An 18505-nucleotide genomic window follows, 5' to 3' on the forward strand; every position below is an offset into this window, starting at 1 on the left:
AATATGCAAATATTTTTCATTCCAAAAGTTTAGCTGCTGGATGCAAGATGTCTCCAATATCACTGAAAGACATTCCTCTGTGCATGTGCAAAACAGGCTTCAAGTCTTCACATGCCACTTGTGTAAGTTGTTTATTGGACCAGGATTGGCACAAAACTAGTAGTGATGTCAAAAATCATGCTCGCAGGTAAGCGCCTTAAACTCAGATTTGATGTGAGCACATAGAAACTTTCCACTTTCAGCAGAATAATTTGGAAACAGTCTTTGTAAAACTCCAAACATACATTATTCTGCATCGTGAAGTTCAAACATACAAGAGAAGGAACAATTACCAAAACACATTTTTGAGTGGAGGGGGGCTTTAAGGTGATAGAGAAGGTTGAAAACACCAAACATGTTCCATATGTTCAGTCTTGTACTCCTGCATTGTGTTTAGATATCTGAAGCTGTCGACTCAGCTCCTCAATCTGCTTGACCAAGAACTTCTTGTCACAGCCCTCCTGCAGGCCAAAGACCCACCACTGCATTAGTAAAACTGTGAGTATTAGGAAATAACATAGGCCAGCTTACATATGATCAAATTCAAGACCATGTAAGTCTTTGCTTTACAGTACACCATAAAGGTTAATGCCAACAGCTTACCAGTTTTAGTTGCGCTCTTAGCAGAGCAACACTTTTCCCATAGACAGAGGCTAGGGCTATGAAATAGCACATCACCACACTGTCAGGCAAAAAAGAGCCATGATTATACACCATAAAATGGACCATGAACGATCATATAATATGCAGGTAAAATAGAGGCTGAAATCTATGTTTAGATTTAAATACAGCACCGTATACACCAGAGTAATGGTCCGCCCAGAAAGTAGAAATATACTCACCATGATAACGCAAACAGAGGGATGGAGAAGGCCTGGGAGCCAATGAAGAAGAGAAACTCCTGTGTAGTTTTAGAGAGGTTGTAGAAAGAGGTTGGAACAATCGACCACATGGTTGGGAAGAAACGGAAAGGACCACAACCCATAGACGGATGGATCCTGTGAGGACAGGGGGAAACACTTCTCTTCAAAAAAGTAATATAACACGGAAAACATATTTAATCAAAGTTTCTAGCAGTGCTGTCTTGACTGTGTTTTTACAATACTTTACTTTCTGACCTGCAGAGAAAAATCTTGTCCATTTTTACCGCAATTTCACTATATCAAAAAGCACTTCCGTTATATTTGTTAGAAGACAGAATGCAGCAATCAACACTCACACAGCCAGACTGTAAACCATGACAACTGTGGCCAGGCCCCAGCCAAACAGGAGTACCACGAGGAAAAAGAAGGTGGAGGTGGTGGAGCGAAACGTCTTCAGTGCTGGTCGACAATTATTGAAGAGTGTGATCTGACAGGGACAGTGGCAATGGGGACATGAAACAGGGTTAGGGACAAATCCAAGTGGCATTGTGTGAAATGTTGGCTGTGTCGAAGCCTCATCTTCACCTTCTTGCTGTAGAAGAGGATGAAAAACTTGATGGTGTTGATGAGTGGCAGCAGAGGGCAAAAAAGAGCTCCTGTCCAAACCACAGTCTGACCATAAACCAGACCAAGCACATTGGAGGGAACCACAAACTCCTGCCGACCCAGCCACTGAGCCAACTTATTCGACCAGTTGTCCACCAGCATCCTGACACACACAAAAACACAGTACAGGCACATGACTAAAGAGCTTACTGTCAATGCTGTTTCCATATTAATTAAAGTAGACAAATTGTTCACACAGTAATTTGATTTGTACCTGCGTGGAAACTCCACCAGGACGAGCACAGCGATGTTGATGAGGAAATCAAACAGTGTCAGCTTGTACATCTCCTGTCCTACACGCGTTTCCCAGCACTACATCATGAGACAATCATGAGAATATTTTATCTTTGTTGTTTATGACTTAATTAAACAGTAACAGATTCAAAATGGGTGTCTTGCAGAATTATGTCATATTCTCTTTTTATTCTGGTGACCCACAGGCATTTGGCAAACTGACACTACATCAATCTCTCACTCTCTCTGCTCTTTCCTCTTGCAGATGTCTACTGTAGCCCTCAGTCGATCCCACTCTACAATGTGTTAATGCAAAAACAAACAGCAAACAGGATTTTTGCTTATGTACACACAGCCATAACAAGGAAGTTAGATTAGAAAAACAAACATTTTGTCACTGCCTAACTGCAGAATTGCATATATTTGTTATCCTAAGCATTCCCTCTGTTTTTCTTAAGCTGGAACTTTTCTAACAGCTTGGCGACTCCTTCAATCCTGTTTGTGAAAAAGAAGCATCTTTAAAAATAGTTTTCATGCACTCAGTCAAATGGTATAATTACCGGGTAGACTTTATGGCTGTATTGGCACAATTCACAGTCTCCACTACTTGTGTTCCCCTCGCAGGTGATCTGACTCCACAGGGTGAAGAGGATAACACCAAGACTCACCAGACGCAGGAACACTGCCCTGGACAAGGAAGAGAATCACTATCTACTATTCTGATACTAAGGTTATTAAAGGGGTTTAAAGATTAGAGATTCATCATCTTAACTCTATGTTAAAGACTATTGTTAGGTACACTAAATGCAAATGCTCTGAGATTATCATTCTCCAACAGAAACACCAGTGCAAACCTTAATAGTGCCACTATGATGGTGGTGCTGGGGGAGTATCTCTCCACTAAGGCAATCTGGTCACACAGCAGAGGCACCACGAAGTTTCCAGCGGTGATGACAATGGAGGGAAGATACTCAATAATCAACCCCAGGATCCCTTGCTCCTCGCTCATTTTCTGTTTGCAAGAGACGGGAGCCAAAAGGTCACCCAAGGCCTAAACAAGACCACAGGAGCCTCACCGCTCTACTTTAACATCATTTACCTGGCTGAAGTTGGTGGCCTCAAAGATGCCGTAGAAGGCTCCTATAATGAGCCCAAATGCAACAAAACCCATAAAAATGCGTAGGGAGTATAAAACGATTTTTTGACACAAAGTAAGAGCAGCTGCCCGTTTGTTTCTGCTCTCCTCCTCCAGATCCACCTGACAGAGAGAGAGAGTAGAGAGGTGAGGTAAAGGGTCAGTAATGATTGTGTAAAACTGTAGAGAGAAAAAAAAAATTGCCACATGTCGATCATGTTTCTCTTTTTCCTAACTGCCCTCCTTCCTGCTAAGTAGGACAAATCCCCTCTGACCTGCAGCCGGTAGTGGATGTTTTTCTGCTTCAGTCTAGTAGCTCGGTCTCCCAGGCAACCGAAGTCCCAGCCGGTGAACACTATCATGCTGTAGTTGCCCACAGCGCTGCCTCCCGTTGCCACGGCAACTCGAGCTGCAGTCCCCATGCTGTGTATGGGAGGAGGATACAGATGCAGGTCAAGGTGACAGAAATCCCAGCTCATGTTCTTGTGTTTATTTCAGTCACTGGCCTGACGCTTCTGTGAGACGGCTGAGCGCACACAAATACACACGTACACACACATATACACACATAGTTTGGATATTGATTGTTAACGCTGAACCTGAAAGTGTTGTAGGACTGACCGTGCTATGATACAAATAAGACAAAAGGCAAAGTAGAAAACAGCAGTGAAGAGGTAGGCCAGTGGGATGTTGTAGGAGAAGTTCCTGTCCTCAACCATTGTGTTGTTGTAGTAGCCGTAAAACAGGTAGGAATATTCCATAAAACCCTAAACAAAGAGGAGAGGCTGGTCACTAAGCATGTCTGATGTATGTAAATGTACATGGGATGGAGTTTAAATTTACTTTAATCGGCAGAGAATATGGCAGGAGCATGTGGAAGGAAACACTCAGGTTATATCCACTGTATTTTGGGGGATGTGAAGGATTTTGTTTACAGTGTTTGTTATGATGTGTAATCTTCAGTTTGGTTGGATATTGAGTGTGGAAATAGCCTGCTAGGATACTGATGACTCATTGACTTCATCCACTTTTATTTCGAAATGTAAGCTTCAGCTCAAATACGTCACATCCTGTGATGTTTATGACCTTTTTGATTTTAAGACCATGTGTCTTTCTTTTTGTTGTTTTTTTATGTGGTCATAAAAAAATGCTCACAGATGCCACATTGGATAATTAGAATAAAATGAACATGTATAATGCAGTTCTCATCATCACTTCTTTGTTAAAACACCAGTTTGATATTTTGGATTCTATTATTTACTTTCTTGCTGAGACTTAGATGTAAAGATCAATACCACTCAAATGTCTTGTCCATTAAATATGGGGCTGGAGACAGGAGATGGTGAGCTCAGCATAAAGAGTGGAAACAGCAAGGCTTGTGTTGTCTGAGTGGAAAACAATCTTGTTTGTTTAAAATGTAAAAATAACAATTTGTGGTCTATTTCTTGGATGACAGCAGTAACTTCCTGGAGTCTATGACTCATGACCTCATTATTTTTCCTGGCTACGGTTTTGTCATGGACAGTGCAAGCACAAATAAAAGGCCAAAGTTGTAAAAGAATCATAATGACACATAAGGAAAACATTATCTGTTTTGCTATATGTTGTGCAAGTCTCATATCTTTGCAGATGATTGCGATGCTGCAGTTTCTCACCGTTCCCGAAAGTAAGTCAAGGAAATAATTATAGAACACCTCCAAGCCTTGAGGATTAGGGTTATATTCCATACAGTCCTCTGGACCTGGAAAACACAGCAAGGAGACAGATTTATCATCTCTGCATGCATTCTCTGCAGAGTATTTCTATAGGTTTCCCTGCACCTTTCTCAATGTATAGGCCATGTACTTGTCCTATGGTTTTAAGAGTAACAGAAATAGAAGCAGAGTAAAAGCTGCAGTGGTGATTAAATGCAAGTCTGTGACTCGCTCGATAGCAGAGAAAGAGGATCCTAATCCCAATGCTGTCGACTAGATAAAGCTAATTTCCTCACACAGCTTTGAAAACTCACATGTTTTTGTTGAATAAAATCAGCTTCAGACGGCAATGAATAAGGTCTATTACATCTTCTATATTTTACTCATGGTGAATAATAAACTTCTTCTCTAGATATTGTTTTTTGATTAAATCTTCCGCTCATGCACCAGTGAGTGTATTTCTTTTCTATTTCTGAGGGGGACACCACGGCTGATGCCTCTGTCTCCACAAACACCCCAGCCTCGGAGGCTGTTGCCTAGAAACTGTTGCATCAAACTGTGAGGATGCTTCCTCTTCATATTAGAAGGAATGAAATGAATGAATGAAATGAAGAACTGTGAAAACACCATGCCATGTGTCACCAACAAGTTAAATCAAAATTAAATGTTGAGGATTAACAAAGTGGAGCTTGGAAAACTCATTACCGGTGCTGTTAGTGAGGTTGGAGCCCACAGATCTGAAGACAATGCTGGGGATGATGACAAACGCAGCAATCAGTAAGAAGGAAACAAAATTGAGGACCACCAGGAATCGCAGGAACAGAAAGTAAGACTGGACACCACCTCCGAAGTTTCCTGTGAGGGCAGAATGGCCATGATTTAGTCAATATGCAAACGTGGATTCAATCCACATGTGTAAAATAAATTAAAACCTTTCTTTATTTTATGTAGTGAGTATACAATATGTGTAGTCTGTAGGCTGGAAAAGCTTCTCTAATCAAGGCTCTCCATATGCATTTGAGATATTAAGTTGAATGTGTACCTCCAATCTTTTGCAGAGTTTTGTGCCATGGTGTGAAAAAATAGAGAAATCCACTGGCATTGTTTTTGAGTTTGTGCAGAGATTTGGTCTTGTTGCGTTTCCAGGACTCCACGCTGGAAACCACCGGCACCTGCATTTGCTGCACCTGCCTGTAATGGACATATTTTTTTTTTAAAAACATTGAATGACTCTGGTGTAACTATAGTTTGATTTAATTACTGGTAAGACTTTATTTTATGGGTCTGTAATTTCCAAATAATTTCCAAGACGTTTCCTCAAAAGACATATGCAATTTGAGTCTAATTAGAGGGAAACTAAAGACAGCGTTCAGTTGGTACATTTCAGGTTAACTCATTCCAGTTATTTGCTAACTTAACCTAGAGAGACAATTGAAAATCTATGGAGACATATACATAAAATTATGTCTCCGATGACAAATAAAGAACAAATGAAGATTTACTTGGGTTTAAATAGATCTTTTTTTCAGGAACATACATATTTTCCCTGTAATCTGTACCCAATTACATTGTTCTCAGATCATTAGAAAATTAAAATTACCCAATTATTTTCATAGAATGAACTGCCAGTCACTAACTGTCTGTCTGCAGTTTGGTGCGGAGCAAGAGGTGCACAGTGGGTTTGTAGAGCTTTTTAATTGAAAATGTCACTATGAGGGTGGTGAGAGTGAACCAAACCAATAAGCTGAAAGTCTTTATAAATCCCAATAAAGCCGAGGGGAACTGCACATTCATGTGATAGTTCTCTGCAGGTTCATCACCCACTTTAAATTATATTTCAACGTTGGGTGATTTTACAGTATATGTTGTAAAAACCTGTCTGTAGCGGATCTTCACCAAACAAATTACTGAAACTACACCAAAACTTTTAATACCTCACAGCTCTTTTCAGAGCCATGGGCAGAGGGATGCTCCTGAGGTCCCGGGGCGGGCCGCTGTTGCCCTCCTCATCCTCCTCCGCGGGGGGCGAGTTCCAGGCGAACTGAGGGTAATTGTGATTCGACACTCGAGAAGAAACCCGTCGTAACCTCAGTGACTGCTGATCGCCGGGGTAACCATTCCCTTCAAGTGGTGAGGGACAGGTAAACAGATGATCAAGCGGTATGTATCAAGAAAGCGCACTCAGATTATAATATGATTCAATATCAACAGTAACATTATTCAGATATTCAGTCAATTCAGATGTTTAAAGGTTTTAAGTGAACAAAGCAATAAGAAAGACACACCCTCAGTGTATTCATACAACTTACTTGAGCCTTGTCTCTGTGGTTCACTGGCCATTTCTCTGGTGCAGTTCAACACAACCAGTTCCTCTGTAACCACATCTAATTCTTCACCAACAACAAACTCAGAAACAAACGGTGAACCAGCTCGTCAGGAGGAAATGCAGTCCAACCAGGAATGAACTTCCCTGTTGTCTTCTCTCACGGACTTTACTCCCCTTGCAGCTGACCGCACAGGTACTTCCTTATATGCGTTAACCCATTATTTCCAGGGAGATAAGACCCATTCATTTACAATGTGCGAGGTCTAGTAACAAACAGATTAAACTTAAGTAAAAACATGCTACTAAGGCTCTCAAACAAATATCTGAGTGTACTGGAAACCTGAGGAATTATTTGGTGAATTCATAGTGGGCAGTGATGGAAACAAATATCATACACCATAAAAATAAGAACAAGTTAATAATATGGATTCATCAGCCACAAATGGTTTGATTTATCAGGGATGTAGTTTACTACATACACTGGCTCTTAGCTGAAAGAAAGCACTGAAACACTGTTGTGAGGTAACTAGGCAAAGTGTTTGTGTTCACTAAAGCTGGAGAGTTAATGATTTCCCAGTCTGGCGACTGAAAATAAATGTGATGTACAGAAACCCTTTTCTACAAGCTTTGTCTTAATGCATCACATAAGGTAAATTATGAACGTTATAATGAACAAATACCTCACAGATATCATATATACCATATCAAGTAGACTTCAAGAAAGAAAAGACAAGTGAGTAACATTGGTGAGGAAATGTTGATGTAACACTTACAAAGCAGGGAGTGTTACAGTTGGTGCAGTTTTGTGAAGGCAAAGCCAAGTAAACAAAACAGACAAAAGGAGGAAAAATAAATAGTCCAGAGATGAGCTGAGGGACTGTAACCCACAATCATCACTGTGATGCAATAGTAAAAATAAAGGGAACCGTTTGTGCAAGGGCTGAGGGTTGGCACAGAGAGGACACAGGGTAGCAGCAATAACACAAAATCAATTCGTAATTTAAATCACCCCACAACTAAACACATTGGGAAAAAAAGACCTTTCGATTCTGCTGTCACTCACGCTCATATAAAACAGATACAGTAGAGTTATCACACAGTTTGACACATGAATTAATGAAAAGGTCCCTTGACGTGTTTTCAAACTGTACAGTTCACTCGGGTTGGAGCTGGGCGATAATTCAGTATTATCATTAATCACTTTTTGGCGGGAGCTTATTGTGAAGATTTGATTTATACTGTTACATGTAATACTTCACTTTGGGGCAGTTTATTGCTTTGAACATCCATTTGTTTATCTTTTATGTGATTTTGAATACATCTTTCATATTGCGACATATATCATGTACTTTTAATTAACCGAGTTGACATTGTTATAATGATTTCAACCGTATCGCCCGGCCCTAACTGTGCTGTTATTTATGATCTAAATCATCAGCTTATAATTCTGATGTTAAACTTGCCATTTTTTGTATCAAATGTTTGGTCCCAACCCTGAATGGTCCATGATGGCAGTACAGACATTTTGGCAGTGAACAAACTGTTGCCATCTTTCACATGGCACAAACATGCATACATACATACATACAACACTGCTGTAGAGATGACAGTGCATATGTTCCTGATATGATCTGAGTTCTTTACAGTTACAGGCAGAACAGCAGTAAAGGAAAAAAAAAAGGAGAAATATTGTGTATTCACTGGATCAAGGGAGTAAACCACATCACGCAGAAATGTCCAGCCAATAACTATAATGCTGAAAATGCTTTAAGTTATTTAAACACTAATAGAGGTGCTAATGTAATTAGGTAGCAATACAAATGTAACTGGGACCATGTTTTGCTCTAAAAAGGCTCGTAGTTCTGCTTTCCAATTTCAAATTGCAATTTTTGTGCATTGAACTAAAACCGAGTTGAGAGGCTGTTTGTTTTAATCGAGGTGCTGATTTTAGATGCCAAATGGCAGCAAAATTAATTTGTTCATAAAATGTATAAATTAGAAAACACTTACACTCATAATGGTATTATCACACAGGCCATGGCAGCTGAGCCTTAATGATAAGACCATGATGTTTTTTCTTTCTTTACTCCAGTATAAACATGTTAGTGAGTCCTGTTGGAATGTTTTGTTATGTTATGGAAACTAATTATGAGATCACTCTGCGTGCTAAGCTGGTTATTGTTCGCCTCGCCCCGCTGCCTGCCTTTAAAACAGCATCCTCAACATGTCAGTGACCTCGTTTTCACCAGTAATACAGTTCCAAAACACTTCAAACTGAGCATGGCATTTTGAAATGAAATCATACATACAGTACCGGAGGATTCCCGAGTTGCCACCCACAATACAAAAGTAACATTCGTTGAGCTCAAACATTCCTCTCCCAGTGTTCACAGCACTTTTATGTACATTTCTACACATATGAAATGTCCCCTGTGGGAAAATGTTTTAGTGGGATTCAAATGTCACACTTTTGTCTGATTTACTGTATTTTTAACAAAATTGAGTTGAACCTTTCTCATCTTATTGGACTTGTGTGGCGTTTGTTGCTAGAAAGATGAGTTTTGGTGCAAATGATGTTGGAAATTCTAGTCTCGAAGTAACTCGTGTCCAAAAAAGCCAGTTCTTTCAGTATCTCCATTCAGTCTGTTTTTTCTCCAGTTTTCTCGGTGACGTTTTCCATCTTCTCTCCCTCTCTTCTCTCCCCTCTCCTCCCTTCCCTTTTCCCTCCCTTCAGCACCCTGCCCACTATTATACAGCAAACAGCGACGATGTGCATGGTAAAATAGATGGACATCCAGTAGTTGATGGTGTCAGAGGCCCTCAGCAGCACGAAGCCCATGCACATGTAGTCGTAGGCCCTCATCTTCAAGAACCAGTGAACCCAGTCGAAGATGTTCTGGCCGCGAGGACCCAGTTTGGCTCGGACAGAGGCCTCCATGGCAGACTCGGCTGCGATGCACAGGGGGATGGTGAGGAAAGAGAGGTAGTAGCCAGCATGTAATCCATGCCAGTAGGCGCTGATGAACATGGTCCAGCCAGCCCTGAGAGTTACAGACAAATAGGACAGACGTTAAAGTCAAACAGAAACATCCCTGTGAGGGTTTCTATCTTCTGTTGTTATATTTAGGCTACGGCCACGCTTTTGTTTTGCTAGGTTTACACCTGACGCCCACACTACTCCAGAGTTTTTGAGCGCCTAAAACGGAGACTTTTGGAAACTCTGCTGGACCTGTTTTAGTTTGAAAACTCTGGGGTTGCGCTACGAGCAAAAACAGAGACATTTGAACACAGTGACGTAGATATAGACTCCTGACCTCGTTATCTTTGCTCGAAGCTGTTGTGCAGTTAAATTCTACATTTTAACGCTACAACTGTCTTTGCTGTTCTGTCCTGTCTGTGTCCTGTACTGTATCGGTCTGTGGAGGCAAAGCCTGATTTATCTTTGTGCCAAAAACCTCCATTGTTCTGCAAAAAACTATTAAAACACATCACTGAGGCACCCTGCGTCACTGCAGTAAATCATCTAGTCCTTTTTAAAAGTATATTATCACAACCTGTTTATAAAGATTTACATCTTCACACACAGGGTGGAGAAGTTAGAAACTATTGACAAATGAACACTTTACTTTATTAATTATGGTTAAGTCTTACCTGAGGGTGTAGGCTTTGAAGGGGGCGTTGGGGTAGATGTAGTGATGCAGCCACCACTGCACCGTCATGTTCCAGTAACGCATGCCGTGTCGCACCTTCACGCAGAAGTCAGTGTTGTAACAGTCAATGTTCTGGATGGTTTTGAAGTCATATTTCTCTTCAGCTGTGGGATCAGGACTGGCCACACGGGAAAGAAATGTAAAAATAAAATTAAAAAAAAGGAAACTGGCATAAATACTAACTGTCAACAACAAAAGCATGAGCTCTAACAGACAAAGATGTCAGTGAGCAACACAATTAAATTTTGCAATTATATTAGTTACACAGACACAAATATTGATGCATCCTCTTAATATACTGAGTACCTGTAGTTGACAGTGGGTCCTCCTCCGGGTTTGGACAGTGCCTTTTCTGGATAGCAGCCCAGGCCTGCGCTGATACAACCAGCCTCAGCTCCACACCACGCTGCATAGAAACGCATCCTGAACACGAAGAATACTGCCACCATGTAGAACAACCTGGTGATAGAGAGAGGCGGAAAGGAAAAGGACATTATTCATCTTAATATTACCAAACAACTGTAGGATATTACTAAGACGTTCAACCCTCCATTACAACTGGGCCCTCTACAGTTTGTTCTCTACGTCAAGCTGCTGGAGTAATTTTTGCCTTGACAGGAATCGTTTTTCACTTTCCTAAAACCACAGCATGGTTGTATTTACCTCACTGAACAAATATAGTGCTATATGCTTTGTTTTCATTCATTTGTCTCATTTACAGCTAGACACCTGACAAGAAACAAGTAGAAACACATTCTTTCATCAGTAATATAGTATATAAGTAAATGGCTCCCAATACAATTTGGTACATGTGTTGAAATATTTTTAAACACCTTTGAGAAATAGTCTGACTCATATGAGACCTTAGCATTCATTTGGTTCTCTCACAGTCTGAAGTCCATTCAAATTTTCTTGGTAAAAACATTTTTAGAAATGTATTTTTATAATTGTTTTAGCTGGACAAAGGTCTAAATTTATACCTTATCGTATATGAGTTGCTTAGTTTATCTTTCAATATAGTTTCTCACAATTTCTTTTTATGCTTTTATTCATCTTCAATAACATTATTAATGAAATCATACGATGATTTTATAATTAATGTACAATTCCTATAACTCAAATTGTTACCATTATTAAAAGACATGATCAGTAATGTATGGTCACAGTACCTGAAGAAAAAGTTTTCATCCAGGAACTCATCCGTGCGAACATAAGCCAGAGGGAAGAGAGAGTTGAATGCCAGGAACAGAGCACCGTAGACGGGGACCAGCTTCAAACGCTGCAGGCACGGCACCCAGCCGGGCAGGGCCAGCGGGCTTGGCTGTGTCAGCCAGTCAACAAATGTTTGGAAGCGAAAGAAGGGACCTTTACGGAAATGGAGGGATGAGATAGAGGAATAAAGGCCGTGTTGAGAAGACAGTGATTGACAAAAATGGACAATCATGATAATGCAAGACACAAAAGGGAACAGTGGAGGGAAATGTGGGTCAAGAGAGGAAAGGTGTTTTTGGATCGGGGGACGGAGTAAGAAAAAAAAAAAGAGAGTAGAGGTTTGAAAACTTGAAGTAATTTAGAAATAATACTGAAAACAATATGGACTCACACAATATTGGACAAGTAGCGGAGAGTGAGACAAAGAGAGACAACAGTTAAAATTCATGCAAAAGCAAATGAACATCAGCAACAACAACTCGCACACAAACATCGTGTTTGATTTTCAAATGTTCACTTAACATCTAAACTGAAACGTCTCCCTCCTACCAACATTATTCAGAGAAGACATTTCCACAGACTTACCGGTCATGATACCGACATAACAGTAGCTATAGGACAGAATATCGTAGAAAGAGGGCTCCTCAGACAGACCACCGATGACTGGAGACTTGGCAAAAGAGCTCACTTCCTTTTTCTTCTCCGTGTGGAAACTGTTCACCTCGTTGGCGAGACTCACCATCTGATTTCAAAAACAGAAAGACACATCACAAGTCAACAAAGACACACAAAGTGCTGCTTCGATGGAATTGTCCACTGATTTCTCCCTTGCACAGATTTCGTCGTGTGATCCTGGGTTTCTGTACCTTGAGAGTGAGAAGTAGCTGGACAGCATTGGCAAAAGGTGTCGGCGGTGGCAGACCGAACCAGGTGACCAGCCGGAAGAAGAGGAGGTAGACAAAGGTCCAGCTGAGACTCAGTGCTGGGGCATGCCTTGTAGACAGAGACACATGTCGCGAGTGAGTTTACATGTTAAGTCTGCACAGTATCGACGGTTCAGTTTATGTTGGCTGTTCTGTTCCTTTTACACTCATGGAGCCATGTTGTGTTCAGGGAGCATCAGCCTTTGCTGTGGCAATTAGTCGGCCAAATAATTGGTCAGTCGTTAGAAAATTAAATAAAAAATACAATTATTATAAAAGATTTGAAATGTACAGAAAGACATTCACATATTTACAAAGACGGAAACACTAAAAGTTTAACTTCCGCTAAAAACTCAAGGTAAGATAAAGAGAGTTACATTAAAATAAAAATAATCAGGGACAGAAAGACTTCTACAAAATAAATAAATAATCGATAATTGTTTCATTGTTTCTATCACTTTCAAGCTAAAATGCCAAAATGAGGATTTGCTGCTTTTCTTTGTCATATGTTATGGTAAACTGAGTATCTTCGGCTGCAAGTTTTCAGATCTCCAGTCCTGACTTTCGTACCAACAGTGTGTGTTTCAGACAGTGAAAAAGACATGATCTCTCACCGCCAGCTGCTCTTTATAATAATCCATGTTCCAATCACCGTCACCAGAGAGTGGAGTGTGTGTATGTGACAGGTGGCAATGGTGATAGAGAGGCCCAGAAGAAGAGCTGCCCCCTGCTTCACAGGTGGACCTGCATTGAAAGAAAAATTACACAATTAAGTCACCAACAGTCGTTCACAAAGGAGCAGCCGCTGGTGGGTCACAGCAGGAAAAATGTTGAACCTCTGTAAAATTCACATATTCAGCCTGACGTTTAATTTGGACCAGCCATTTTTAAAACATGGAAAAGTCATCAGCTTGTGAAAAGAAAAAAAGATTTAAAGGTCTTTTTTTTGACACATTCACGCACATGTGAATAAAGTTGTAGAGAGATTTTTAAGTCTCCAGAGGCAGCTGTGTAAAGACTGAAAACAACGTGTGGAATGAAACATATCTCTGGCTCTGCTGCATTAATTTTTATCATTTCAGTTTTTAAATTGTGATAAGAGAGTGCCATGCTAAATCAATGGAATACTTTTTTTTAAAGATGTATGGCTCATCCTTAGTTCCAAAATGTTAAAATTATATTGTTTGATGTTTGGTATTTTGTCCATCCTCTGTATGTGACCACAACTGGATCCTGTTTTTTGTAAAATTGTATCCATTTTTAGATTATAACTATGAAGAGAAGTCTTAAAGAGGCAAATACAAAAATAAATAATACATTTTGATTATAATTTTTAACATTCATAAAAGCCTGTAACTTGGGTTTGAAAGTCTAACCTGACCAAAATACTCACTGAGGTAACGGAAGAGGAATCCAGCAGGGATGGAGGCAGCGAGAATTCCCAAATACACCAGCTCATCAGGAGACATTGCTCTGCTGGCACAGGAACACACATCATCTCCACACATGCCCACATACAAAACAATGCAAATATGATGGATGCAAATGAATGCAAACCATATAGAAATGTATTGCAGCACCCTGCAACGAAGGCTACCTTGGTGATGCTAATCATTTCAATTTTTATTGAGTTTTCATCACAGAATAAATTGTATAATAGGTTTTGAGGATGTTGCTAGTGTTAGATCGTGTACTATAGCAGAGTGGAGGTAATACTTTTTCCCATAAGGTTACAGGTGCATCTACAATGTGATGAAGCGGGGTTTGCAAGAATAAGCCTAAACCACAAGAATGTACACACCTGACTGTCAGCTGCTGGCTGTCAGATAACTATAGTGGAGTATGAGTATGACATAAAACAAAATGGGAATAAAGTTAAGTACTTCACCAAATATACTTATACTTATACTATACTTTTATACAGTCACCCTCCTAATATTCTCAAGATACGTTTGTCTTTAGTCACTAGTTTATCTTATTTTTTCCATGTTTAACTGTAAGAAGTCTGTGCAGTAGTCGTGATAATGTTTATTCAACATAAACAGTAACAGTGTTCATCACATCTTCACGGTGTATTTCACAATATCTCCTCCGCGTGAAGCGAAAATCATCCCGGTTAAGTCGGTATCCGTGGAGGTGCATAACAGAGCATTGTAACATTACTTTTGGACGATGCTCGATTAAAAAGGGTTGTACAGAGATGAAATGCAAGGGACATATTACGTAACACGGCTTAACATGCGGGAACTCAATGCTTTGGTACATTAAGCCACAGGAAGCAACTGAGTTTGTCACAGCGACATTACAAAGTCGATATCGGTCTGTAGAAGTTACACAGTAGGAAACAGCCCTCGTTTAATTCACTCGAGGGTTTAATACAATGCGTCCATCATAGCCTGACTAAAGGATTGTGTGTACTACGTTGCTGCTTTATAATTAACAGATGATACCGGACAGGATGGACGTAAAAGACGGAGGTTAAACCACGGTGTTCACTGCTATCCGTCTGTTAGCATTTGGTTTCTACACAAATCGGCTCTTCGCTACTTTAATGACCAACCGACACATTTGCAAGAGTAATTTGCTAAGCTTTCGATTACTCACATTTGAAGTGTTGATCACCACGGGTTTAGGACGAAGGTCTCTGGCAGAGGGAGCACACCCACACCGCTAACACACCACCGACTGCCGACTGCATTTACTTCCTGGTTGATGAACGATGACGCGACCAAGTGACGGTACCATTTCAACTACGGGGGTGTGGCCTGTACCATTCTGACATATCGGATACCATGAGTAAACTTCAAACACTCATAGTTTGTGCATGCATTATTTGAGTGAATCACTTTCTGTGGACCATCGGACTTTTCATGGCCTGTGTTAATGCTACAGTCTACTCAAGTTTCAACAGTTAAAAAAAAAAAATCATCAAAACTCAGTTTTCTGGTCAGACCAAATATTTTTATTGAAAATTTTGACACAACAGGAAGTTATCACACTCCCTGGATGACATCCTTCTTAATCCTCCTCCTCGTCATCAGCTCCTCCAGCTCCACCCTGGCCCTTCTTGGCGTTCTTTCTCTTGACGCGGCCTGGGCGTCCACCACCGTATGGTGACCTCAGGGAGAAGTCGATGTGCTTCTGGCTGTCCAGGCGAACCACGAAGGAGGGAATGTTCACCACCTGCTTGCGCACACTGCCAAGATACAGACATAATGACTTTAAACAAACACGTTCAAATTCTTAAAGCAGAACATGTGAGAAAGAGTTAAGAGTTAAAAACAAATAACTGAATGACGAGGGTCAAACCAAGTTATCCAATTTAACTCAAACATATAGATGGGCTAGAGCCATCAGTTCACTGCAGGCTTCATTGACGAGGAATTCGTGACACCACAGAAAATCTGAACATGTATATCTTAAATCATCAGCCTGAGTGCACTTGGTACATCACAACGCACGAGATGCGGTGAGCACTATAATTGCCCGAGGTACAATCCCCCGTACCTTACCTGACAGCCACAACACCACAGTGGCACAGTCTGAGCCCTCGGCGGCAGGATTGGCTCTGGGCAATGTCTACTGACAAGGTATACGGTTTTGATACCGAATTGACCTTGCTGAAATGTTAAACTGATCTCAGCGGTGAGCGTTACATGTTGGTGGTCCTCTGATGGAACAGGAAGCATTGACAGTTTCTCATGAGTCCCTCAGAAGACTTAAACCCTTTAGTATTTCACATCTGTTCCCCAAGGCCTTAGAGCTTACCGAATGTGCCTCTGGCGAATAAGGACACGGGCATGGTGGATGCTCTTGGCGAGTCCAAGTTTGAAGACCTGTGTCTGCAGCCTCCTCTCCAAGAAATCTTCAACCTTCAGACCGAGGATGTAATCGAGCTTCATCTTACCCTCGTCCAGCACACCGATCCTCACCAGACGCCTGAGCAAAGCATTACCTGGAAAACCACACAGGAACCTTTGACTTCCAATTCCAAACATCCAGGAAGATCCATTGTATTTATATTAACATGACAATATTGGCCTCATTGACGAGGAATTCGTGACACCACAGAGAGGTCTGACAGTTGAATATTAAAATCATTGGCCAAAACACCCATTACAACAGCGATGTGAACTCATTTGTGTACCTTCAAACAGACGTTTGGGGTCCTTCTCGTCAAGAGTAAGCAGCTCTCTGGCAGCTTTACGGATCTTGGCCAGGGTGAACTTGACCCTCCACACCTCACGCTTGTTCCTCAATCCATACTCGCCTTGAAAGGAAAACAGATTTCAAGTTCAGTGTAGTCTAACCCAACAAGGTGATAAAAAGGAAACATACATAGATATAATTAAGTTCATTTCAAATAAAGATGTGTTATATGTTTGCTAGTTCTGGTGGTGATGAAATCTCAGCATACCAATGAGTTTCAACTCCTGGTCGAGACGGGACTTCTCGAAGGGACGGCGGGGGGTGACATATGTCTTGCGACAAACCCAACTCCTGGCAACGGGCATGGCGGCTTAGAAGTGCCTGTAACATGAGTACATCAGACATTAGGTAAATCAGTGTAATAGATACTTATTTTCAGCCAAGATGACTGAAAGAAAAAACAGTGACAAGAAAATCTACAGTGAGCTGAAAAACCATCTGACATGAGAATCGTGGGAGTAACAAAATTCCAATAACTGAGGATATTCTCATTCAGACTGAATCAGTGCAATTAGAGCAATTATTTTAGCCTTTAATTGCAGTTGTATTGCTTTTCCAAGATGACAAACTGGTTTACATTAAAACATTCATATTTAACTTCACAACTCTTGAGTAACTGCTGTTTAGAACAATGCTTTTTCGACTTCTGATAGGAAGCAACACAGAACCTTTGACTTCTCTTTAAAATAACCCTTCCCTTCAGCCAACTAAAATAAGTAGCTGAACATCTTTGTCTGCAGATGTGACTATTGTTAATTAACGTCACAACTCTACCAAGCCAGAACATGTTAATTAAATCTGCTTTAATCTTCAAGAAATCGTTTAAATATGCGTTCACAACCAGCATTTTGTCAGCCATACGACTAGGCCGCAGCTGCACCGCACCACGTTTTTCAATGTGACAAGCTATCGTTAGCTTAGCCGAGTTAGCTTCTCCCTTAAAACCCATTACAAAATGCAACGAAGGCCGTTAAAAGACATATTCACTCCGACATCTGAACGTCATGTTATTATAGTTTAGCTTCTGAACATTTAAAAGTCCAGGTTTTCTGTATATGTGTTATCAAACAGCATGAGGCGGCAGCTCGTACCTGTCTCGCTCAGGCTCGCGCAGTAAAGAGGACGTTCATGGAAGTTCCCTTGGATTTATAGGACCGACGCACACACTACATATCCCATCATGCCCCTCTGCTCACTAACGGAAGTAGAAATTTTGGCCTTCTCGCCCTCTGTTGGTCAAACGGAACACAACAGCTGAAAACACGCGGTAATAGCTTGAATTGTGTGTGTGTGTGTGTGTGTGTGTGTGTGTGTGTGTGTGTGTGTGTGTGTGTGTGTGTGTGTGTGTGAGTTCTTACTGCCTGTAGAGAAGTGAGCATCATAAACATGATTCATATCGTCATGGACATGAAAATAATAGCAGACTCTCAGCTGTTAGACTAAATCCTAAATGACAAAGGACCCACTTTGAGTTCAGGAAACTTTACTCTTTCT

General features: G+C 40.8%; 3 protein-coding genes and 1 long non-coding RNA gene across 5 annotated transcripts; 1 reads left to right on the top strand and 3 right to left on the bottom strand.

Annotated features, from left to right (window-relative positions):
* Positions 1-114: 114 nt before the first annotated feature.
* LOC111669883 (transmembrane channel-like protein 7) lies at positions 115-7265 on the bottom strand. The gene is made up of 16 exons (XM_023426372.2): positions 6941-7265; positions 6566-6752; positions 5674-5822; positions 5337-5486; positions 4593-4678; positions 3559-3704; positions 3213-3360; positions 2902-3060; positions 2657-2814; positions 2363-2489; positions 1783-1880; positions 1488-1671; positions 1259-1389; positions 882-1037; positions 643-721; positions 115-500 (listed from the first exon to the last, which is right to left on the bottom strand). Exons 1-16 carry the CDS (start codon positions 6969-6971, stop codon positions 408-410), a joined length of 2082 nt encoding a protein of 693 aa, XP_023282140.1. The 5' UTR covers positions 6972-7265; the 3' UTR covers positions 115-407.
* Positions 6651-9816, top strand: LOC147817940 (uncharacterized). Its single transcript, XR_015438469.1, has 3 exons — positions 6651-6791; positions 7043-7150; positions 9692-9816. It is a non-coding gene; the product is annotated as an uncharacterized LOC147817940 (long non-coding RNA).
* mboat7 (membrane bound O-acyltransferase domain containing 7) lies at positions 7382-15528 on the bottom strand. Of its 2 annotated transcripts, none has more exons than XM_023426373.2 (9): positions 15407-15528; positions 14196-14275; positions 13417-13546; positions 12746-12872; positions 12465-12621; positions 11837-12032; positions 10974-11126; positions 10609-10785; positions 7382-9998 (listed from the first exon to the last, which is right to left on the bottom strand). In XM_023426373.2, the coding sequence occupies exons 2-9, from the start codon at positions 14269-14271 to the stop codon at positions 9596-9598; spliced, it is 1419 nt and encodes a 472-aa protein (XP_023282141.1). In that variant the 5' UTR covers positions 14272-14275; positions 15407-15528; the 3' UTR covers positions 7382-9595. The 2 variants fall into 2 exon arrangements, with proteins under 2 accessions (XP_023282141.1, XP_023282143.1); XM_023426375.2 differs by having other exon boundaries at positions 14196-14278; positions 15407-15525.
* Positions 15529-15741: 213 nt separating this feature from the next.
* Positions 15742-18184, bottom strand: rps9 (ribosomal protein S9). Its single transcript, XM_023426297.2, has 5 exons — positions 18103-18184; positions 17220-17332; positions 16950-17072; positions 16571-16757; positions 15742-15998 (listed from the first exon to the last, which is right to left on the bottom strand). The coding sequence occupies exons 2-5, from the start codon at positions 17314-17316 to the stop codon at positions 15821-15823; spliced, it is 585 nt and encodes a 194-aa protein (XP_023282065.1). The 5' UTR covers positions 17317-17332; positions 18103-18184; the 3' UTR covers positions 15742-15820.
* Between the last annotated feature and the right edge of the window lie 321 nt (positions 18185-18505).

This window comes from Seriola lalandi, unplaced genomic scaffold, assembly GCF_002814215.2.
Source record: "Seriola lalandi dorsalis isolate HSWRI2012SDOR001 ecotype SW California unplaced genomic scaffold, Sedor1 jcf7180002054825, whole genome shotgun sequence".
Taxonomy (NCBI): Eukaryota; Metazoa; Chordata; class Actinopteri; order Carangiformes; family Carangidae; genus Seriola; species Seriola lalandi.